General features: G+C 44.0%; 1 protein-coding gene across 1 annotated transcript in view; it reads left to right on the top strand.

Moving 5' to 3' along the window:
- Positions 1-22,288, top strand: part of PIRT (phosphoinositide interacting regulator of transient receptor potential channels) — a 30,667-nt gene extending 8,379 nt beyond the window's left edge. Inside the window, exon 2 of the mRNA XM_073608043.1 lies at positions 19,323-22,288. Within this exon, the coding sequence (XP_073464144.1) occupies positions 19,323-19,766 (444 nt within the window). The 3' untranslated portion in view covers positions 19,767-22,288. The remainder of the gene's footprint in view (positions 1-19,322) is intronic.
- The last annotated feature ends 2,869 nt before the right edge of the window (positions 22,289-25,157 follow it).

Below are 25,157 nucleotides of genomic sequence, written 5' to 3'. Positions count from 1 at the left end.
TCTTGAATTTCGAACCCCTTTAACCACTGGCAACATTGTACAGCAAGCCTGCCACAAGAACTGGCTTAAAACAACCCACCACAAGGGGGGGGGGGATATGCATTTCAACAGTTTTTTAGGCTATGTATAGGGTTGACTCTGAACATATCCAGATTTTATAAAACTTATGATATATTTTATGTTTTTTGACCTGCTATGGCAATATACACGATATTACCAAAAGTATTGGGACACCTGCCTTTACACACACATGAACTTTAATGGCATCCCAGTCTTAGTCCGTAGGGTTCAACATTGAGTTGGCTCCGCCCTTTGCAGCTATAACAGCTTCATCTCTTCTGGGAAGGCCGTCCACAAGGTTTAGGAGGGTGTCTATGGGAAGGTTTGACCATTCTTCCAGAAGAGCATTTGTGAGGTCAGGCAATGATGTTGGACGAGAAGGCCTGGCTCACAGTCTCCGCTCTAATTCATCCCAAAGGTGTTCTATGGGGTTGAGGTCAGGACTCTGTGCAGGCCAGACAAGTTCCTCCACCCCATACTCCCTCATCCATGTCATTATGGACCTTGCTTTGTGCACTGGTCCAAATCATTTGGTGGAGGGGGGTTTATGGTGTTGGGGGGGGGGGATTATGGTGGGGGGGAGGGGGGATTATGGTGGGGGGTATTTTTCGGGGGTTGGGCTTGGCCCTTTAGTTTCAGGGAAGGGAATTCTTAAGGCGTCAGCATTCCAAGACATTTTGGACAATTACATGCTCCCAACTTTGTGAGAACAGTTTGGGGACGGCCCCTTCCTGTTCCAACATGACTGCCCACCAGTGCACAAAGCAAGGTCCATAAAGACATGGATGAGCGAGTTTGGGGTGGAGGAACTTGACTGACCTGCACAGACTCCTGACCTCAACCCCATAGAACACCTTTGGGATGAATTAGAGTGGAGACTGCGAGCCAGGCCTTCTCATCCAACATCAGTGTCTGACCTCACAAATGCTCTTCTGGAAGAAAGGTTAAACATTCCCATAGACACCCTCCTAAACCTTGTGGACGGCCTTCCCAGAAGAGTTGAAGCTGTTATAGCTGCAAAGGGCGGAGCCAACTCAATATTGAACCCTCCGGACTAAGACTGGGATGTCATTAAAGTTCATGTGCGTGTGTAAAGGCAGGTGTCCCAATACTTTTGGTAATATAGTGTGTATATAGAACGAAAGACCAACCAAAATTTAATAAATGCCAATTACAAATTTAGCTTAATTAATTTGGTTGTGAAATTACCAATTTCAGCAGCTAAATTTGCTTTATAAATACTGTTTCGGGGTGTATTTAGGGTTGTTTTTCTTTTTTGTTTTACAATCCTTTGTATGGGAGGGATCGATCGTTGCAGGAATATAATAAACATGTTCAGCCAGAACACTGACAGTAATCCCCCATCCAGCTCTCTCCTTAAAAGGGCCGGAGGAGACTCAGAGCTCCGGACTTGTTTTATGGAGGATCTCGTAGAGTCGGTTATGAAGACTCGGAGCTCCGGACTTGTTTTATGGAGGATCTGGGAGAGTCGGGTATGAAGACTCGGAGCTCTGCTCATTGGCTCTATATTACATTTCTGTGGATAAAACTAATTAGCGAGCACTTTCGTTCCTCTGCGCCAATAAAGCCCCCCCAGGAGGAGTTGTTTGGGGTTATCGGAGGATTCTCGGTGCCAGAGACAGACATGTATCTGGATTCGCCCTCCGCCAGTTCTCCCAGTAATTGCTTTTCTTTGATGGGCGGAAATGAATCTGTTTGATGGTTTTAGAGATGACTGACGCAGCCTGAGACTGAGGCCTTGTGCCAGCGGGGCACCTCCCAAGTAGGGATAAGCTTCGAGTTCGAGTCGAACTCATGTTTGCCTCGAACATCGGCTGTTCGCCAGTTCACCGAACAGCGAACAATTTGGGGTGTTTGCGGCAAATTCAAATGCGCGGAACACCCTTTAAAAGTCTATGGGAGAAATCAAAAGTGCTAATTTTAAAGGCTTATATGCAAGTTATTGTCATAAAAAGTGTTTGGGGACCCGGGTCCTGCCCCAGGGGACATGGATCAATGCAAAAAAAAGTTTTAAAAACGTCCGTTTTTTCGGGAGCAGTGATTTTAATAATGCTTAAAATCCAACAATAAAAGTGTAATATTCCTTTAAATTTCGTACCTGGGGGGTGTCTATAGTATGCCTGTAAAGGGGCGCATGTTTCCCATGTTTAGAACAGTCTGACAGCAAAATGACATTTCAAAGGAAAAAAGTCATTTAAAACTACTCGCGGCTATTAATGAATTGCCAGTCCGACAATACACATAAAAGTTAATTGATAAAAACGGCATGGGAATTCCCCACAGGGGAACCCCGAACCAAGATTTAAAAAAAAAATGACGTGGGGGGTCCCCCAAAATTCCATACCAGGCCCTTCTGGTATGGATATTAAGGGGAACCTCGGCCAAAATAAAAAAAATTGGCGTGGGGTCCCCCTCAAAATCTATACCAGACCCTTCAGGTCTGGTATGGATTTTAAGGGGAACCCCGCGCCAAAATGTAAAAAAAAAATGGCGTGGGCTACCCCCAAAAATCCATACCAGACCCTTATCCGAGCACGCAACCTGGCAGGCCGCAGGAAAAGAGGGGGGGACGAGAGAGCGCCCCCCCTCCTGAACCGAACCAGACCACATGCCCTCAACATTGGGAGGATGCTTTGGGGGTAGCCCCCCAAAACTCCTTGTCCCCATGTTGATGGGGACAAGGGCCTCATCCCCACAACCCTTGCCCGGTGGTTGTGGGGGTCTGCGGGCAGGGGGCTTATCAGAATCTGGAAGCCCCCTTTAACAAGGGGACCCCCAGATCCCGGCCCTCCCCCCTGTGTGAAATGGTAAGGGGGTACCATTTCACAAAAAAATGTCAAAAATGTTAAAAATGACAAGAGACAGTTTTTGACAATTCCTTTATTTAAATGCTTCTTCTTTCTTCTATTTTCTATCTTCTTTCTTCTATCTTCCTTCGGTTTCTTCCTCCAACTTCTTCTTCTGGTTCTTGTTCTTCTGGTTCTTTATCCGGTCTTCTCGTCCGGCATCTTCCTCAGCGGCGCCGTCTTCACAAAATCTTCTTTCCTCGGGTGTCCCCGCCCCCTCTGACATCATGGGGAATGCCACAGGGAAGTCCCAGTGCGTCAGAGGGGGGCGGGGTCACCCGCCCTGCGTCAGAGGGGGGCGGGGTCACCCGCCCTCTGTTATTTAAGAACTGTCAGAAGAGGAGAAGACTCACACAGCGGGACCCTCGCATCCAATCATGGATGCGGAGCGGCCCAAGGAAAGAAGATGAAGTGAAGACGGCGCCGCTGAGGAAGATGCCGGATGAGAAGACTGGATGAAGAACCAGAAAAACCAGAAGAACAAGAACCAGAAGAAGAAGAAGATGATGGGGGAAGAAACCGAAGGAAGATAGAAGAAAGAAGATAGAAAATAGAAGAAAGAAGAAGCATTTAAATAAAGGAATTGTCAAAAATTGTCTCTTGTCATTTTTACCATTTTTGACATTTTTTTGTGAAATGGTAGGGGTACTTTTGTACCCCCTTACCATTTCACACAGGGGGGAGGGCCGGGATCTGGGGGTCCCCTTGTTAAAGGGGGCTTCCAGATTCCGATAAGCCCCCTGCCCGCAGACCCCCACAACCACCGGGCCAGGGTTGTGGGGATGAGGCCCTTGTCCTCATCAACATGGGGACAAGGTGCTTTGGGGGGCTACCCCCAAAGCACCCTCCCAATGTTGAGGGCATGTGGCCTGGTACGGTTCAGGAGGGGGGGGGGCGCTCTCTCGTCCCCCCCTCTTTTCCTGCGGCCTGCCAGGTTGCGTGCTCGGATAAGGGTCTGGTATGGATTTTTGGGGGTACCCTTCGCCATTTTTTTTTTAAATTTTGGCGCGGGGTTCCCCTTAAAATCCATACCAGACCTGAAGGGCCTGGTATAGAATTTAGGGGGACCCCCACGTCATTTTTTTTTTTTTAATTTTGGTTCGGGGTTCCCCTGTGGGGAATTCCCATGCCGTTTTTATCAATGAACTTCTATGTGTATTGTCGGACCGGCAATTCAGTACAGCCGCAAGTAGTTTTAAATGACTTTTTTCCTTTGAAATGTCATTTTGCTGTCAGACTGTTCTAAACACGGGAAACATGCGCCCCTTTACAGGCATACTATAGACACCCCCCAGGTACGAAATTTAAAGGAATATTACACTTTTATTGTTTCACTTTAAGCATTATTAAAATCACTGCTCCCGAAAAAACGGCCGTTTTTAAAACTTTTTTTTGCATTGATCCATGTCCCCTGGGGCAGGACCCAGGTCCCCAAACACTTTTTAGGACAATACCATGCAAATTAGCCTTTAAAATGAGCACTTTTGATTTCGAATGTTCGAGTCCCAATGGGGTTCTAACGTTCGTGCGAAGTTTTGGTCTGTTCGCAAGTTCTGGTGCGAACCGAACCGGGGGGTGTTCGGCTCATCCTTACTCCCAAGCCAGCTCATGCCCACGTCTGGGGTGGCAAAGCTTGGAGTGGTTTGAACCGTAGGATAAGGAATGGCGAGCTATTTTTTTAAATGCTAGTCACATTTAGTAGGCATGAAAGCAGAACCCCCTCCCCCCCCGCCCCAAAGGGAAGGTTTTGCTTTGCTCCCTCCTCTCCCCTCTTCTCCTGTTTTTAGCACTTTTTTTCGGGGGGGGTTAGAACAGACACCCACACCCACTTCTAGTCGGATGCAATCCATCGATAGTCCCTCCCACAACCTTTTATGACACGTCACAGGTCCCAGGAGGCTGCGGGACAATCCACAGAGTGCGGTGCGACTCGCGGGAGTGCAGGGGGGCCGCTGGCTGTGAAGCTCCAAGGAATCTCTGCTGGCGGTCCACAGTAAACATGCTGGGGACCCCCGAACACAGGCAAAGAACCGGCTCAGGTGGGGGCTGCACTGGACCCCGGGATCGGCAAGTCTTCTTTTATTAAAAGTCATCAGCTACAGTATTTAAGAAGCTCAGCAAGTACCTGATGAAGCTCGACATGTGCCTGATGAAGCTCGACAAGTGCCTAATGAAGCTCGGCAAGTACCTGATGAAGCACGACAAGTGCCTAATGAAGCTCAACAAGTGCCTGATGAAGCTCGGCAAGTACCTGATGAAGCACGACAAGTGCCTAATGAAGCTCAGCAAGTGCCTAATGAAGCTCGGCAAGTACCTGATGAAGCACGACAAGTGCCTAATGAAGCTCAGCAAGTGCCTAATGAAGCTCGACAAGTGCCTAATGAAGCTCGACAAGTGCCTAATGAAGCTCAACAAGTGCCTAATGAAGCTCGGCAAGTGCCTAATGAAGCTCGGCAAGTGCCTAATGAAGCTCAACAAGTGCCTAATGAAGCTCGGCCAGTGCCTAATGAAGTTAGACAAGTGCTCAGTCCCAGCAGTCTCCTAGGTTCTACTACATGCTTACTGAAGCTCAACAAGTGCCTGACGAAGCTCAACAAGTGCCTAACGAAGCTCGGCCAGTGCTCAGTCCCAGCAGTCTCCTAGATTCTACTACTTGCTTACTGAAGCGCAACAAGTGCCTGATGAAGCTCAACAAGTACCTGATAAAGCTCGACAAGTGCTCAGTCCCAGCTGTCTACTAGATTCTGCTAAATGCTTACTGAAGCTCAACAAGTACCTGATGAAGCTCGACAAGTGCTAAGTCCCAGCAGTCTACTAGATTCTACTAAATGCTTACTGAAGCTCAACAAGTGCCTAATGAAGCTTGCTAAATGCATGTTAAAGGATAACTCCACCTTAACACTAAAATCTCTACATCTACAGACATCCACAATCGAACACTAACCTATCCAGCCCTGTAAAGAAGAAATCTCTATACATACCTTTTCTTTTTAATCCAATCCGATCCCACGCTGAGCTGTCAGCCGCGGCTTTGCTTTGGAGGCGGAGTGCAGAGGACACAGCCGACAACGGAAGCCCCATAGAAAGTCTATGGGTGACGTCACTCCCCAGCCGTTGTCGGCTGTGTCCTCTGCAGAGCTTCCCCCGCTGGAGATCGGACCGCCTTCAGAAATGGTACGTATAGCGATTTCTTCTTTACAGGGCTGGATAGGTCAGTGTTCGATCGTGGATGTCTGTAGATGTAGAGATTTTAGTGTAGGGGTGGAATTATCCTTTAAATTCTACAGCTACCCCCCCCCCCCGCCCCCACAGCGGTGAAGGAAGAGCGTGCAGACTGAGCCGTGCAATTTGACTATGTACAGAATGTTCAGCACTTGCTTGTCAATATTGTTCTGGACTCGGATCACATTCAAACGATTGCAGGTGAAATTTTCTTCTGCAAACAGCCCGGCTATCCCTTTAAGGGGCAGAAAACCTAAACTGGAAATTTGCCTAAAAAAAAAAAAAAAAAAAAAGGTACATCAAAACCACAGAACAAAAATGTATTATATTGCAGCTGAGCTGTCCTTAGATGTGAGTGGCGGCTGCATTTGTTTTCTCTATTCGGGATTTTCTTATATTATGATTCCTGTCCTGGGGTGGCAACACTCACTCACCGCACTGTATCTATGGAAAACACGGGAGGAGATGTCCGACATGCTGAAGTTACTAGCGTTGTGGAGCTTGTGAATAATTTACAGCCCGTTAGCACATTAGCCATTTAAAACGGCCGATTCTCCTCACCCGGGGGAGACACCATTATCACCGGGGGAGGGGAGACACCATTATCACCGGGGGAGGGGAGACACCATTATCACCTGGGGGGGGGGGGGGCGGACGTTCCAGGAAATGGAGACAATCAGCTCATCCTCTCGTCTCTCTGCAGTTTTACATTCTCTGAATCATCGTTCATGCAAAAAAGTGGTCAGCCAACCCTAGGAGCCTCTAGCAGCCTCACGTTTCAGAAATGTCCAATAGAAGAAATGTTTGAGTTGCTCGGCTCCTGCCGATGCAGAAAGGGAGAATCTATACCCCAATTTTTCTTTGACGGGAGAGGAAAAAAGGAATAAAAATTATGACATAAGCTATGAATACAGTGGAACCTCGGATTACGATCATAATCCGTTCCAGGAGAATGCTTGTAATCCAAAGCACTCACATATCAAAGCGAGTTTCCCCATAGAAGTCAATGGAAACGAAGATAATTCCTTCCTTCTGCATTGACTTCTATTGCATGCAATACCTCATGTGGCCAGAGGTGGGGGGGGGGGGCCGGAGAGCCTTGGAAAGACTCGGGGACAGCTCAGCTGAACTCGGAAACCCTCAGGAACGGAGTATTTCTGAGTGTTTCCGAGTGATTCTGAATATTTCCAAATGGCTCCGAACCGTTCCGAGTGTCACTGGCGCCCCCCGCACCTCTGGCCAAATGCGGTACTGCACCCCCCATTAGCTTGAATTCCGCTCGTTTTGTGAGACAACACTCGCAAACCGAGTCAGAATTAAAAAAAAAAAAGTTGCTCGTCTTTCAAAACGCTCGTTAACCGCGTTACTCATTAACCGAGGTTCCACTCTATTTTCTCTAAAAAACAGGATATACATCTCTGCCAATAATCTGATAATTGCCCCATACACACTTGTGTGGACTTGAGATATTTTTCATGTCAGACCCCCCTACACACTATACAACTTTTGTCGTCCGGTTTCCTTTAGATTTACCAAAGTGCGAGGGCCGGCCTGATTGCCTACAAATTGAAACTCATAAGGCTCGACCTCATATTATACGGTTTTGGTAAATCTGAAGACAAAAATCTGCAGAAAATCTAATAGTGTCTATGGGGGCTTTAAGCCTCGTACACACAATCGGATTTTCCGATGGGAATTGTGTGATGACAGACTGTTGGCGGGAAAATCCTGACCGTTTGTACACTCCATCGGACAATTGTTGTCAGATTTTCCGCGGACAAATGTTGGATGGCAGGTTTATAAATTTTTCGGCGGACAAATATCTGTGGTCGGATTTTCCGATCGTGTGTACACAAGTCCGTCGTACGAAAAAGTCCAAAGTACAAAACACGCATGATCGGAAGCAAGGACGAGCCGGAAGCGGTCGGTCTTGTAAACTCGCGTTCGTAATGGAGAATTAACATTCGTGACGCGGCAAATGCTGAAATCTGGAAATGCAGCGCACAATTCTCTTCTTCTTTAATGGGATAATAATGAAGCTACATTGCTGGTGATACTGATGGAGTTCGGCCAAACGTAATTAAAAAGGCTTTTTTTTTCTAGTGATATCAAGAATATTATTCTGAGGGGGGGTAAGTTACCACAACACCATTATTATCCCGGAGTTTTTAAGATCAAAGATACAACTATGTTGGTGTCTCTTGTTAATGTTACATTGTATTTGTTTAAGGCTAGGTTTCCACTAGTGCGTCCCCAAAGTCGCGCGATTTTGCCGCGATTTTTTACCGCGATTTTACCGCGACTTTTTACCGCGATTTGAAGCAATGCCTGTATCTATGGACCTCAAGTCGCATCAAAGTGGGACCAAAGTAGTGCAGGGACTACTTTGAAGTCGCTGCGACTTGAAGTCGCACAGATATGAACGGTACTCATTGGAAATCATGGGAAACAATTTGTCATGCGACTTTTCAGTCCCAAGTCGCATGAAAAGTCGCACTAGTGGAAACAGAGCCTAAATGTAACTTCCTAGTCCTAAACTGTCATTGGAAGTAAAACACAAAGCCAAGTATTATTCTACACAATTTTTTTATTGTGCAATTGCATTAAAAAAAGAAAACAAATAAAATTAGACATGTTATCTGCCAATAGAACTTCACCAAAAAGTGCATTCTATGCATCCAAAAATATAGAAAATATACCGAATCAAATTATTATTATTCAACCCAAAATATAAAATAAAAGCCTCATGCATGTGTCCTGCTTCTTAATATAGGGGGGTCAGTAATGCCAAGAATTGGTGAAAGCAGAGGGGTCCGTCATCCGGAGATAACTCCGAAAATCATCCGGATTATTCTCCTGGAGCTCCCGTAGCAAAGGCATATGACATAATTGGTCACCATTAATAAAGCAACCAATTTTTGGTCCAAGAAATCCTCCTCCTCCTGTTCCTGGACTGGACTTGGGTCAAAGCAATAACTCCAAGGCCAATCATAAATAACACGTTATCTCCTCCGATTCCGCAACATGGCTGGTTGACGAACATCCGTTCAGAAACGAACTGAAAAGCGCAAAATGAAAAGTGCAATATGAAAGGCGCGAAATGAAAATCGCAAATCAACACTCGCCAAACTTCTACTAACACGAAATTAGAAGAAGGAGCCCAAAGGGTGGCGCTAAAGAGCTGAAAAACCACGTAGTGCGTCACTACGTTGGTGATTCTTGGCCAACAATTGTGTGGCCGTGTGTATGCAAGACAAGTTTGGGCCAGCGCCCTTCGGACAAAAGTTGGCCACCAATCCGATCGTGCGTACGAGGCTTTAAGTTTTGACCTCATATTATATGGTTTTGGTAAATCTAAAGGGAAAAAAAAAAATCTAAAGAAAATTGTATAGTGTGTATCCAGCTTTAGGGGCAGCAGCATGCTCAGTAATATATCAATACAACACTTCCGGGTAGGGACGCACTGATACCTTTTTTTTTTTTTAACAAATAATGATACTTTTTTTTTTTTTTTTTAGTACTCGCCGATACCAAATAACCGATACCCACCGCAGCTGTTTTGTTTACACTTCAGCAATGGTACAAAGCATTGGAGAGTTATTTACAAATATAATACATTTATTTTATTTTTTTTTTTATTTTGCGCTCTTTTTAATGTGAAACATGTAAATATATGTTAAAGAGTGTAAAAAAAATATTAACAAACAAAGCAAACAAAAAAAAAAAGTATTAATAGTTTCTAAAATAAAAGCAAACACAAAAAAAAAGAAGAATTAGCAGGAAAATAATAATTATATGGAGAAGGAGAATTAATGAGTTAATTAAAGTGGATTAGAGTAAAATAAAGGTTAGAAGGGCCTAAACACAGGAACATTTAAATATATATATATATATACACACTTTTTTTTTTTTTCATTGACAGGTGGCTTTAAACTGACTAGACATGTGCAATTCGTTTCGTTCCGAATTCGTTTTTTAACTAAATTTTGATAAATTCGTTAATTCGGATATATCCGAATGAATGAAAACCGTTTAACAAATTTTTTCCAATACTCGTAAAATTTTGAATATTGAAATTCGAAAATCTGAAATACTAACGAACTAATAATAACTTAACTTGTGGAGAGCAGGAGAATGGGAGGCCTGGTCATGAAGGGGGTAAAACCTTCTGGAGGTCTAGTGGTTAAATACTATATTAAAAAAAACAAAAAAAACAAACAAAAAAAAACAATAGTTTATTAAAGATATAAATGTAAAAATGTTTCCTGTAAGCAGCTAATGACCCTCCTGCTTTCATCATTTCTCGGTCTGTAAATGTCCTTCTCCTTATTTTTTTTTGTTTTTTCCCCATTTACACAGGGAGAGCCTCAATTTTCTGATGTAAACTGCAGGACATGGCTGTGCCTCAGCGGCGCCCCCTGCAGCGCGGGTCTTTGTTTTAGCTACCGGGTTCAAAAACAGAAGTTTTAGTTTGCAGACATTTTTTTTTAAAACGTGGCGCAACAAGACATCCGAAATAAGTGTGGCTCCTGATGCAAATTATGGGACATATACATTTACCGGCCACTTTATTAGGTACACCTGTTCCGTTGCTTGGTGACACAAATTGCTAATCGGCCAATCACACGGCAGCAACTCAATGCATTTAGACATCTAGACGTGCTGAAGACGACTTGCTGTTCAAACCGAGCATCAGAATGGGGAAGAAAGGGGATCTGGGTGACTTTGGAGTATTTGTGGGATATTCACACACAACCATCTCTCGGGATTACAGAGAATGGTGGGAAAAAGAGAAAATATCCAGTGAGCGGCAGTTGTGTGGAGGAAAATGCCTTGTTGAGGTCAGAGGAGAATGGGGCAGACTGGTTCCAGATGATAGAAAGACAACAGTAACTCCAATAACCCCTCGTTACACCCAAGGTGTGCAGAATACCATCTCTGAACACACAACACATCCAACCTTGAAGCAGATGGGCTACAGCAGCAGAAGACCACACCGGGTGCCGCTCCTGTCAGCTAAGAACAGGAAACTGAGGCTACAATTGGCACAGGATCACCAAAATTGGACAATAGAAGATTGGAAAAATGTTGCCTGGTCTGATGAGTCTGGATTTCAGCTCCGACATTCAGATGGTGGGGTCAGAATTTGGTGCATGGATCCCTCCTGCCTTGTATCACTGGTTCAGGCTGGTGGTGGGGGTGTAATGGTGTGGGGGATGGGATATCACCGGTTCAGGCTGGTGGTGGGGGTGTAATGGTGTGGGGGATGGGATATCACCAGTTCAGGCTGGTGGTGGGGGTGTAATGGTGTGGGGGATGGGATATCACCAGTTCAGGCTGGTGGTGGGGGTGTAATGGTGTGGGGGATGGGATATCACCGGTTCAGGCTGGTGGTGGGGGTGTAATGGTGTGGGGGATGGGATATCACCGGTTCAGGCTGGTGGTGGGGGTGTAATGGTGTGGGGGATGGGATATCACCAGTTCAGGCTGGTGGTGGGGGTGTAATGGTGTGGGGGATGGGGTATCACCGGTTCAGGCTTGTGGTGGGGGTGTAATGGTGCAGGGGGATGGGATATCACTGGTTCAGGCTGGTGGTGGGGGGTGTAATGGTGTGGGGGATGGGGAATCACTGGTTCAGGCTGTTGGTGGGGGTGTAATGGTGTGGGGGATGGGGTACCTGAGTATTGTTGCCGACCATGTCCATCACTTTATGACTACAGTGTCCCCATCTTCTGATGGCTCCTTCCAGCAGGATAATGCACCATGTCACAAAGCTCCAATCATCTCACCACTGGACAATGAGGTCCCTGGACTCCAATGTCCTCCACAGTCACCACATCTCATCCAATAGAGCACCTTTGGGATGTGGTGGAATGGGAGATTGGCATCATGGATGTGCAGTCGAAAAAATCTGCAGCAACTGTGTGATGTTATCAGGTCACTATGGAGCAAAATCTCTGAGGAACATTTCCAACACCTTGTTGTATCTATGTCACCAAGAATTAAGGCAGTTCTGAAGGCAAACGAAGAGGGTCCAACCCAAGGAGTATTTAATAAAGTGTCCAGTGGGTGTATATTATTGCTCAAACAGTAAGCAGGTTCACCTGGAGGCAGCCCCCTACTCAGAAGGTAGAGCAATACACCAGAAGCCCATTATCGCTCAGTGGTGGATTACACAACCACCAGTGCGTTTCTACACCAGACCCCGATTACGAGAGTGGAGAGGAGAGGTGTCCACCTCAGCACAGGCTGTATTGAGTCCCTGCACCCCACATCCTACGTGTCCTCAGAGGCAGCTGAAGCTTCACACTGACATTTATGTTCTCCAGGCCAACTGTGACTTTGACCCATACGTGACCTACACCCAACCGTCACCACTTATAGATACAGCTGCTCACACCGACCTAGATGGCTTCTCTTACATCCTGTTGGGTCAATCGGTTGAGGTAAAAGCAGCAATAAATTAGAAAAATACGACATTGCATGCTTAAAACCCCAACTACATTCTTGTGTGTACCGGTTCCCAGCAATGTGAATCTGGATTCTTAGATTTCCATCCTCTGGTTTCTTTGGCTTGGCAACAACCAAGAATAGACACAACACTGATGGCTGAACTTCCAGGGCGGAATGAAGTCCCCTCCACTATTCAGCAGGTCTGGAAATGTTTTATATCATTTGTAGTAAAGAAGAACAACAATTTCAAGCAGTCACAACAAGAACACATGAAAGAATAGCTCGATCCTCGTAGCAAATGTGTTATTAAAAAGCCGGATATAACCATAACCAACATGGCAAGCAGGACTTGTGACCGGTCATGAAGACTCATCACGTTCCTCTATTGGGAAATGTTCAGATTGTCTCAGGAGGACAACTGTAGATTCAGCCGTATATTATATTTGGCCAAAGACAGGCAGTCTTGGTAAAAACCAAGATTTGAACATGTCCATTTGGCCACAGTGGACATCCAAGAAGGAACTTTACTTGGGTAATAAAATGTTAAATACTGTAGTTGTTGACCTTTAGGCAATAGATACAGTGCCTTGAAAAAGTATTCATACCCCTTGACATTCTCCACATTTTTTCATGTTACAACCAAAAACGTAAATCTATTTAATTGGGATTTTATGTGATAGACCAACACAAAGTGGCACATAATTGTGAAGTGGAAGGAAAATGATAAATTATACAAATAAATATGTGAAAAGTGTGTGGGGGGGGGGGCATTTGTATGGCGCCCCCCGGAGTCAGTACTTTGTAGAACCCCCTTTCTCTACAAGTCTTTTTGGGGATGTCTCTACCAGCTTTGTACATCTAGAGAGGGACATTTCTGCCCATTCTTTTTTGCAAAATATCTCAAGCTCTGTCAGATTGGATGGAGAGCGTCTGTGAACAGCAATTTTCAAGTCTTACCACAGATTCTCAATGTGATTTAGGTCTGGACTGTGACTGGGCCATTCTAACACATGAATATGCTTTGATCTAAACCATTCCATTGTAGCTCTGGCTGGATGTTTCGGGTCGTTGTCCTGCTGGAAGGTGAACCTCCGCCCCGGTCTCAAGTCTTTTGTAGACTCTAATGCCGCGTACACACGGTCGGACTTTTCGTCTACAAAAGTCCAACGGACGCCGACGGACTAAAGCTGGCTGGTAATCCGATCGTGTGTGGGCTTCTCCGGACTTTCAGCAGACTTTTTCAGCCTCAAATCCGACGGACTTTAGATTTGAAACATGCTTCAAATCTTTACGTCGTAACTACGACGGACCCCGAAATCCGCTCGTCTGTGTGCTAGTCCGACGGACAAAAACCCATGCTAGGGCAGCTATTGGCTACTGGCTATGAACTTCCTTATTTTAGTCCGGTGTACGTCATCACGTACGAATCCGTCGGACTTTTGTGTGGTCGTGTGTAGGCAAGTCCGTTCGTTAGAAAGTCTGCTGCAAGTCCGCCGAAAGTCCGCCGGAAGTCTGTCGGACAGGCTGTCGGACTTTTGTAGACGAAAAGTCCGACCGTGTGTACGCGGCATAACAGGTTCTCTTCTAAGATTGTCCTGTATTTGTCTCCATCCATCTTCCCATCAACTCTGACCAGCTTCCCTGTTCCTGCTGAAGAAAAGCATCCCCACCACATGATGCTGCCACCACCATGTTTCACGGTGGGGATGGTGTGTTCAGGGTGATGTGCAGTGTTAGTTTTCCCCCACACATAGCGTTTTGCTTTTAGGCCATAAAGTTGAATTTTGGTCTCCTCTGACCAGATCACTTTCTTCCACATGTTTGCTGTGTCCTCCACATGGCTTCTCACAAACTACAAACAGGACTTCTTATGACTTTCTTTCACCAATGTCTTTCTTCTTGTCACTCTTCCATAAAGGGCAGATTTGTGGAGAACACGACTAATAGTTGTCCTGTGGACAGATTCTCCCACTTTGCTTTGTACACTGGTGTGCACTTGTGTTGGAACAGGAAGGGGCCGTACCCCAAACTGTTCCCACAAAGTTGGGAGCATGAAGTTGTCCAAAATGTCTTGGTATGCTGACACCTTAAGAGTTCCCTTCACTGGAACTGAGGGGCCAAGCCCAAACCCCTGAAAAACACCCCCACACCATAATCCCACTTCCACCAAATGATTTGGACCAGTGCACAAAGCAAGGTCCATAAAGACAAGGATGAGCGGGTTTAGGGTGGAGGAACTTGACTGGCCTGCACTCAACCCGATAGAACACCTTTGGGGTGAATTAGAGCGGAGACTGTGAGCCAGGCCTTCTTGTCCAACATCAGTGCCTGACCTCACAAATGCTCTTCTGGAAGAATGGTCAAACATTCCCATAGACACCCTCCTAAACCTTGTGGACGGCCTTCCCAGAAGAGGTGAAGCTGTTATAGCTGCAAAGGGTGGAGCCAACTCAATATTGAATCCTACGGACTAAGACTGGGAGGTCATTAAAGTTCATGTGCGTGTAAAGGGAGGTGTCCCAATACTTTTGACAATATAGTGTATATAGAGTGAGGCAAGATGCCAAACATACTTAAAAATAATTTACGGTTTACATACACTGTAATCGGTAATTGTCGTGGTTCGGGAATTGGAGCAGGTTTACAGTACAGGCTGATCTGGCAATAATCATGATGCTGTTGTTCCGTGCTTGCAAAACATCTATTTGTGAAGCCAAATCGCGCAATTATACATTATTGTCTCCGAGTTCTTGCTATCTTGGCAGAACACAAGAGTCAGTTAATCCCGCGTCCAGCGTGCGTGGCGAGGCTTCCTCTGAAATCTCTCCAAGCTTGACTCTAAACGTAGGAGGCATTAAATGATTGGGGACCTTGGGTTAATCGCTCTCACTCTGCGATGACCCAGTCGTCACATTCCAGATATTTCTCACTTTGATCTCTCGACAAATGGCCCGTCTATGATCTCAGAAACCATTGAGGTCCTCTTAGAACATTAGATGCTGATTGGTGGAAATGCTCTCACATACTGGAACAAAGTATTTCTTCTCAACACTTTCCCACTTTTTTTTTTTACCATGAGTAGATCTAAGCAGGCACACATCTCGCCGCCGAGGACAATAGGTGATGAGGAACTGTCCTCTCCTGAACCATGTGATGCCCGCCAGACACCATAGTCATCTTCTCTGCATTGGCTTAAAGGAATTCTATGAAGAGAAAAGAATAAATTCCCGTGTGGTCACTATTTGATAGAGGAATGTTGAAGATAATCCTTCCGTGGAGCGCCCGCCTTTTCCATGGTCTGAAATTTGATTGTCAAGTGAAAAAGTTCAAATGGCTCTTCAGGTTTCGGGTTTTTATTGGATAGTTTTTTTTGTGGGTTTGGACTTGTTCTATTTTCTAAATTCATCTTCCGGAAAAGGGTTATATTTTTTTTATTTTATCCTATTTGAATCTATTCTTTTTTTCTTTTCTATTATTTTCTATTTGTTTTTATTCAAATTTTTTTTTTCCTATCCTATTTTTTTTTATTTCATTCCAATCTATTCAAAATTTAAATTTCGGAAGACTGCTATATTCTTTCTTTTTTATTCTATTTGAATCTATTCTTTTTTCCATTCTATTATTTTCCATTTTTTTTTATTCAAATTTTTTATCTCCTATTCTATTTTTTTTTCAGTACTATACCTTTATTTTCTATTTTCACTTTTTTGTATTCTGTTTTATTTTATTCTATTCTTTTCAAAATTAGAATTTCGGAAGATGGCTATATTCTAATACACGCAGTCTTTGAAGGAAATCAGGTTGTTTGGATTCTTTTGATGTTGGGGAGCTATTTATGGGGGCAACATGCGAGCCAAAAATGTTGGTTTTCAATGGTTACTATCTACCTACTGAGGACCTTGGGTGAAGCTGGACGTTTAGAAAAAAAAAAAAAAAAAGTATAATTTACACATGTGCAGTTCGTTCCAAATCAAAATTCAGATGACATTTCGTTATTTGGGAATTCAAATGTATCTGGATCTCTGGATCTCCAAAATTACAATAGTAACAAATTTTAAATGTATCGAAAATAGAATTTTGTCCTAAATAATAAATTATCCAAATCGAATTTGAAATTAATTTAAAAAAAAATTTAAATGTAAACCCTTTTGCTGATTTCCTTCAAAGACTGCGTGTATTAGAATATAGCCATCTTCCGAAATTCGAAATTTTGAAAAGAATAGTATAAAATAAAACAGAATAGAAGAAAAATTGAAAATAAAATAGAATAGAAAATACAGGGATAGAACCGAGAAAAAATAGAATAGGAAATAAAAAATTAGAATAAAAACCAAGTAGAAAAAAATAGAAAAAAAAAGAATATATTCAAATAGAAAAAAATAGAAAGAATATAGCCGTCTTCCGAAATTTACATTTCTAATAGATTAGAATAAAAACAGAATAGAATAAAATAGAATAAAATAGAAAGAATATAGCCGTCTTCCGAAATTCACATTTCTAATAGATTAGAATAAAAACAGAATAAAATAAAATAGAAAGAATATAGCGGTCTTTCGAAATTCCAATTTTGAATAAAATAGAATAAAATATAAAGAATATAGCCATATTCCGGAAGATGAATTTAGAAAATAGAATAAAATAAAACAGAATAGAAAAATAATAGAAAATAAAATAGAATGAAAAACAAAGAAATAGAATAGAAAAGAATAGAAAATAAAAGAATAGAATAGAAACAAAATAGAATAGAAAAAAAAATAGATTAAAAATAAAAAAGAATATAGCCTTCTTCCAAAATTCAAATTTCGAATAGAATAAAAACAAAAAATAGAAAGCATGTAGCTGTCTTCTGAAATTTTAATTTAGAAAAGAATAAAAAACAAAAAAACAGAATAGAAAGAATAGAAAGCATATAGTCATCTTCCAAAATTCGAATGGAATAAAATTGAAAGAATATCATCTTATGGAACGTCCCACACAGATATACTGCGGCAGGGCGGCCCTCCTGTGTGAAATCACGTACCTGTATGGGATTTCGTGCACTGGGTATGGGACGCGCGTCACTGGCAGCCCACTCCCGCTGGGATTGGACAACCGATGTCCGCCGGGACCCGCCGATCGTCAGTATGTAAACAAGGCAGACCGCCATTCTGTGAGAGGAAAAGATGGAGATCTTGCGTTTCTGCTAAGCAGAAACACGGATCGATCTCTGTCTTCCCCAGTCAAAGCACCTCCCCCACACAGTTAGAAAACACACCCAGGGAACACATTTAACCCTTTGATCGCCCCTGATGTTTAACTCCTACCCAGCCAGTGTCATTAGTACAGTGACAGTTCATATTTTTAGCACTGATCACTGTATTAGTGTCACTGGTCCCCAAAAAGTGTTAAAAGCGCCAGGTGTCCGATTGTCCACCGCAATGTCGCAGTCCTGCTAAAAATCGCTGATTGCGGCCATTACGAGTAAAAATAAACAAATAAAAATTCCATACATACATCCCATCGCTTGTAGACGGTATAACGTTTGCGCAAACCAATCAATATACACTTATTGGGATTTTTTTACCAAAAATATGTAGCAGAATACATATTGGCCCAAAATGATGAAGAAATTCGATTTTTTTTACATTTTTTTTTTTTTTGATGTTTTATAGCAGAAAGTAAAAAAGTGTTTTTTGTTTTTTTTAATTGTCTTTGTTTGTTTAAAAGCATAAAAAATAAAATCCGCAGAGGTGATCAAATACCACCAAAAGAAAACTATTTGTGGGAAAAAAAAAAGGACATCAATGTTATTTGTGTACAGCATCGCACGACCGCGCAATTGTCAGTTAAAGTAACGCAGTGCCTAATCGCAAAAAAAAATGGCCTGGTCATGAAGGGGGGTAAATCTTCCGGGGCTGAAGTTGATATAGCCATAGCTCCTAACTGTCCCTCATTTTAGGGACTGTCCCTGATTTGGAACAAAGTCCCTCTGTCCCTCTTTCCTCCTTTATGTGTCCCTCATATTGGTCTGATCTATATAGTTGTATATAAAATGCACTATTAATCTTTCAAAAAGTGGTTCTCAGTGCTAAACTTTTCATCCAAATTCTAAATCGCTGCATTTTTAAATTTCACAAGCCAGTATAAATGAGTAGTAATGGTAAAAAAAATAAATATATATAAAACTTTGTTTTTTTTTTATTGTACAATTCTCCTTTAAGGGGGCGTGGCAAGGGGTGTGTCCTATGCCTGCATACATTTGCTAATAGGTGTCCAGCTACGTATTCTTCACAATGAATTTGGATCAAGTCGATATTTTTCGATTCAATTGCGATTCGAATCCGGTCCAGAAAAAAAAAATTAAACAAAAACTAATTTTGTTACGAATGCAATAAAATGCAAATTAGTAGCTTAACAAATAGACCCGAAACTAAACACATTTTTTTTTTTTTTTTTGTTCTTCACAAGTCGAAGTAGAAGGTGAAAAAAGTAGAATCAGTGAGAAGGAGAATTCTACAAAACATCAGAATGTATTAGTACAGACTTAATAAATACAATGGGTTGGACGCGACCCACTCACCAATCCATCTTTTTGGTGGTTCTCTTCGGGTTTTAATCGCTGTCTGTAGCTCCTTGGGGGGGGAAATGGTAGCACACAACTGACTAAAATTCGAGATACTATGCACAACAAAAAAAAAAACAAAACAAAATTAGTATCCTTCTGCCCTTTGTGTTTTTCAGATGCTAGTTGCCGACTTAAAGAAGACCACCATGGAAAAGACACCAGAGCACATCGCCCTCAGCGAGTACAGCATCGCCGACATTTCTTCTTCTGAATCCAAGGACCTGGTCACCAGCAGGACTGAAAGCACCTTGTACAGTTCCTCAAGAAGCGAGTCTTCGTGGAATACCGTACACCGGAGTGCCTGGGACACTTACCAAAAACCCATCATTATTATGTCCATTGGGGGTTCAGTCTTCCTTTTGGGGATCATAATGACCACAATGAACTTTGTCTATACCTACGCTCCGGTCTCCAAGAACTTTGGACCTGTGGCTCTCTCTATTGGACTGATGGTTTTAGTTGTGGGTTTGGTATGGGTGCCCATCATCAGGAAGAAAAGGAAACAAAGGTCAGCCTCGCGGCTTTTCAACACTTCACGCCAGTTTTTCTTTCACTTTTGAGCTTTTTTTTTCGGGAGGTCTGGCCACAGGAGTTGCCATCCAGAAAACGTTCCAAAGCTACTGGCTCGGTGAATGCATCTTGTGTCTTGGATCCCATAACCATAAGAAATTATTGCCAAGAAGGTAAACGGTCCTTAAATGGTTTTACATGACACAAGGGAGAGCTGGGAAATGGTGGAGTAAAAAAAAAAAATGGAAATGGGCTTCCAGGACACCATAGCAAGAGACGGCCTTCAAGGGAAAAAAAAGGGTAAAAGGCCCCTTTTTAGGGGCTGCAAATGCCAAATGAAGGAATGCATGATCACCCTTTTGGTTTGCATAATCCCCATCTTGAAGGTTTGGAGCTGGTGCTTCGTAGCCATATGACTACCCTACAAGAAGATAAAAGCTGTTGAACATCATAACTTTTACCCATTAACGCTTTCCCATAATTCCCTAATCATGGAATGGCTCGCCTACCAGGATCAAAAAATAAAGATATGGCCAACCTTATTTTTTTTTTTTACCTACGTCTTTCATTCGATCTGATCTTCAGGAGTTTTTGCTTTTCTTTTATATGTTCTGGAACTTCTTCCCACCCAATGATGCGGTCCTATAAAGTGGGCGTGGCCTGTTCTCTAAGTGACAGATGGATCGGGGGCAGAACCTCTGGAAACTTGCATGACAAGTTATATTTAAATTCATTTTATGCACAGCAGTTTGCAAAGGAAGTGATACTATATCTGCTAAAAAGATTATATAGCTGTATAATAATAAGTCAAATATTTTTGTTACCATCAAAGCTTTTAATGACCTCCTTTTTTTTTTATTCTGTGCTGACGTTCTGCAGCGGAAGGAATGTTACGAAATGTATTTATTGCAATTGTGAATATTAAAAAGCGTGTCTTTTTCAGGAAAATAAACCTTATTAAGCGTGACTTGGGGTGCCCCTTCAACACAGATCTGGAGACAGATTTTAATTACCAGAATTATAAAGCTTTGTACACTTTGAAATATTTTTATTGTTTGTTTGCTTTATCATGTAATGAGGGGCTCACATGTGACTGCGATTTGTAGTTCCATGGCAGATCGATTCCCCTATGTCCATGTATTCATTCATCTAGCTTGTCCCTAAATGCTAAAGCAGGGATCTCCAAACTTTCCAAACAAAGGGCCAGTTTACTGTCCTTCAGGGTTAGGAGGGCCGAACTATGGCCAGTGGGTGTAGAAAAGGTCCTGATTCCAGTGGGAGGAATAGTGCCCCATCATTGGTGTCGATGGGAGGAATAGTGTCCCATCATTGGTGTCGGTGGGAGGAATAGTGTCCCATCATTGGTATCAGTGGGAGGAATAGTGCCCCATCATTGGTATCAGTGGGAGGAATAGTGCCCCATCATTGGTGTCGGTGGGAGGAATAGTGCCTCATCATTAGTGTCGGTGGGAGGAATAGTGTCCCATCATTGGTATCGGTGGGAGGAACAGTGCCCCATCATTGGTGTCGGTGGGAGGAACAGTGTCCCATCATTGGTGTCGGTGGGAGGAACAGTGTCCCATCATTGGTATCAGTGGGAGGAATAGTGCCCCATCATTGGTGTCGGTGGGAGGAACAGTGCCCCATCATTGGTGTCGGTGGGAGGAACAGTGTCCCATCATTGGTATCAGTGGGAGGAATAGTGCCCCATCATTGGTATCAGTGGGAGGAATAGTGCCCCATCATTGGTGTCGGTGGGAGGAATAGTGCCCCATCATTAGTGTCGGTGGGAGGAATAGTGTCCCATCATTGGTATCGGTGGGAGGAACAGTGCCCCATCATTGGTGTCGGTGGGAGGAACAGTGTCCCATCATTGGTATCGGTGGGAGGAATAGTGCCCCATCATTGGTATCAGTGGGAGGAATAGTGCCCCATCATTGGTGTCGGTGGGAGGAATAGTGCCCCATCATTGGTATTAGTGGGAGGAATAGTACCCCATCATTGGTATCAGTGGGGGGAATAGTGTCCCATCATTGGTATCAGTGGGAGGAATAGTGTCCCATCATTGGTATCAGTGGGAGGAATAGTGTCCCATCATTGGTATCAGTGGGAGGAATAGTGCCCCATCATTGGTATCAGTGGGAGGAATAGTGCCCCATCATTGGTATCAGTGGGAGGAATAGTGTCCCATCATTGGTATCAGTGGGAGGAATAGTGCCCCATCATTGGTATCAGTGGGAGGAATAGTGCCCCATCATTGGTATCAGTGGGAGGAATAGTGCCCCATCATTGGTATCAGTGGGAGGAATAGTGCCCCATCATTGGTATCAGTGGACAAGGGTCTCTTCACAACTGGAGTCCATGGTCAGGGGGCTTATTGGAATCTAGAAGCCCTTTCTAATAAGGAGGGCTCAGGCTAGATAAAAAGAACTTTCCCAACACTCAGGAGCCATAATAATTCCATGAAGTGTTTAAAAGGTTTTAGTCGATTTTATTTTTGCACTTTACATTTATGGTTTCTCTTTCCTTTCTTTGTGTGTATTTGATCGTTCTTTGTATACGGTTTCTTTGGGGACCCATCGGGAGCTCATCACAACCATAAAAAAAAAAACACTTTGATTCAGCTTTCCCCTTTACCTCCAATGTGTTTTGCCCTTTTGGTCCGTGTGCCCCCATTGCGATAATCTCTATGGAATGAGAATTCTTCATTTGATGGTTTGATAAATGACCCGCCTGCCTGACACCGATCGTTTCGGTTACTATCTCTGCTACCAAGTTCCCGGCTCCGCCCACCTTTTGCAGCCATTTTGGAGGAGGGGGTCTTTTTTTTGTTCCTGTTGGGATTTTTATTTCCTTCTTGGTTGAGAAAATGCAGAAGAAGTAAGGGAGTCGATCTCTGGGGGGGCGGGGGGTACGAGGGCGGCGTTTACAACCTACGTTACGTTTCTAGACAATGATGGGCAATTCTTCCTAAATCAAACAGCCAAAGAAAGAGTGGGGGGCGGGGGGCTTCTGAGGGGACTCACAAGATTCTCTGTAGCTCAAGTGACAGCCAAAACATTTTAAAAAGGCAGGTTGATCCCAGTAGGGCATTTGGGTTTTAACCACTTCAATACCGGGCACTTTTACCCCCTTCCTGCCCAGGTCAATGTTCAGCTTTCAGCGCTGTCACACTTTCAATGACAATTGCGCGGTCATGCTACACTGTACACATAGGACATTTTTATCATTTTTTTTGAGACCGATAGAGCTTTTTTTTGGTGGTATTTAATCATCGTTGGTTTTTTGTTTTTTTTGCTAAACAAAAAAGAACATTTTTGAAAAAAACAAAAAAAAAAAGTTTTCTTAGTTTCTGTTATAAATTTTGTAAATAAGTAATTTTTCTCCTTCACTGATGTGCGCTGAGGAGGCTGCAATGATAGGTGGCACTGATGAGGCTGCACTGATGAGGCTACACTGATGGGCACTGATGAAGCTGCACTGATGGGCACTGATGAAGCTGCACTGTTGGGCACTGAGGAGGCTGCAATGATAGGTGGCACTGAAAGACAGCACTGATGAGGCTACACTGATGGGCACTGATGAGGCTGCACTGATGGGCACTGATGAGGCTGCACTGATGGGCACTGATGAGGCTGCACTGATGGGCACTGATGAGGCTGCACTGTTGGGCACTGAGGAGGCTGCAATGATGTGCACTGAGGAGGCTGCAATGATGTGCACTGATGAGGCTACACTGATGGGCACTGATGAGGCTACACTGAGGGGCACTGATGAGGCTGCACTGATGGGCACTGAGGAGGCTGCAATGATGTGCACTGATGAGGCTACACTGAGGGGCACTGATGAGGCTACACTGAGGGGCACTGATGAGGCTACACTGAGGGGCACTGATGAGGCTACACTGAGGGGCACTGATGAGGCTACACTGAGGGGCACTGATGAGGCTGCAATGATAGGTGGTACTAATAGGTGGCACTGATAGGCGGCACAGATGAGATTGCACTGATGGGCACTGATAGGCAGGACTGATGAGGAGGCACTGATGGGCACTGAGGAGGCACGAATAGGTGTCACTAAGGAGGCTGCACTGATAGGCGGCACTGAAAGCAACTGAAAGATGCTTATCAGCTCTCCTCTCCTCACACACTATCAGTGTGAAGAGAGAAATGCCGATAACCAGCATTTCCTATTTACACCGTGATCAGCCGATTACATGGAAAAGAGCCCACATCATAGGCTCTTTACCGAGATCGGTGATGTGATGTGTCTGAGGAACCCACCTGCACCACCGATGGCCATGCCGCACGCCCTCGTGGGCACGCACGAGCGCCCGTTCTGAAGGACATCATATAACGTCCAGTCCGAACAGTAAAGCCACCGCAATCCGCTATAGGCCGGGCAGGAAGGTGCTAATTATACCATAATATGATCGGTAGAACCAAAAGATGGAGACTGCCCAACATTGAGCTTGGGGCATCTTACCCAACTCTGACAGATGGAGCGAGACTCTGCAGCAAACATCAGATCTCACCGATCCTCAAGAGATGCAATAAAAAAAAAAAAAAAAATCACCGGTGTACGGGGAGCGGGCAGAACACATCTGCTTTGTTTGTACAGCTAATATAGCGGCAAGAGTAAACATTTTATACCTAAATGTGGCATAAGGCAGCTGTTCAGCGAGAAACCATTAGGACTAATGGTGATGAGAGAGTCATAAATCGTATTCTTGAGCCACAACATCTCAGAAGCTTCGTACTTTGGTGTATTCCTCAGAGGAAGACGCTTCCCAGAGATAATTGTAGTCAAAAGAGGCAATAGAAATTACCCAAATGAGGCTTTTATCTCAGGACTACTCATCAAATCCCTGCCTAGATGGAAGATTATAGTTTGGGCACCGCTTCTCAAGGAAAAAAAAAAAATTAAATGGAAGCTTCATCCACGCTCGTTTTTGTGGTGCCTCAACCATAAATCTCATGGATTTGGATGCAGTAAGAACGATCGGTATATACAAGTAGAAGTTCCATTGTGTCACAGCCTAGGAGCTGAGGAGCATGTCCTTGATGTCCTCCATGTGGTGGGGAGAAGGTGCCCTCCTTAATTCATTCCTGCCTGGCATAGGCTGGTCCTCTGAGGCTGGCTATGGGGTCCTCCCTTGGCGCCATGAGAGAGGCACCCCCAGGAGGCCCCCAGTTTTGCCTAACGAGTACCACCAGTAGCCCATTTCATACCTTCCAATAGACCACAATATCAGCCTCACCCGCAGAAGTCTCTTTTCCAGAAGACATTTGCAGTTTGAGTTTAGTAGAAAGAAGAAGAGTCCACCCAACATCAGCCTTCTAGCTCTTTACACTAGAATACGGTTCATTTACTGCAGCACCACCCCCGTAGGGGGTCACTGTGGTCCCCACTGCCAGTCACACAGCATTTCCTTCATTCAC

Source organism: Aquarana catesbeiana, linkage group LG12 (genome assembly GCF_042186555.1).
Source record: "Aquarana catesbeiana isolate 2022-GZ linkage group LG12, ASM4218655v1, whole genome shotgun sequence".
NCBI lineage: Eukaryota > Metazoa > Chordata > Amphibia > Anura > Ranidae > Aquarana > Aquarana catesbeiana.
The sequence above is the reverse complement of the archived record's forward strand: the minus strand, read 5'-3'. Positions and strand labels throughout refer to the sequence as shown.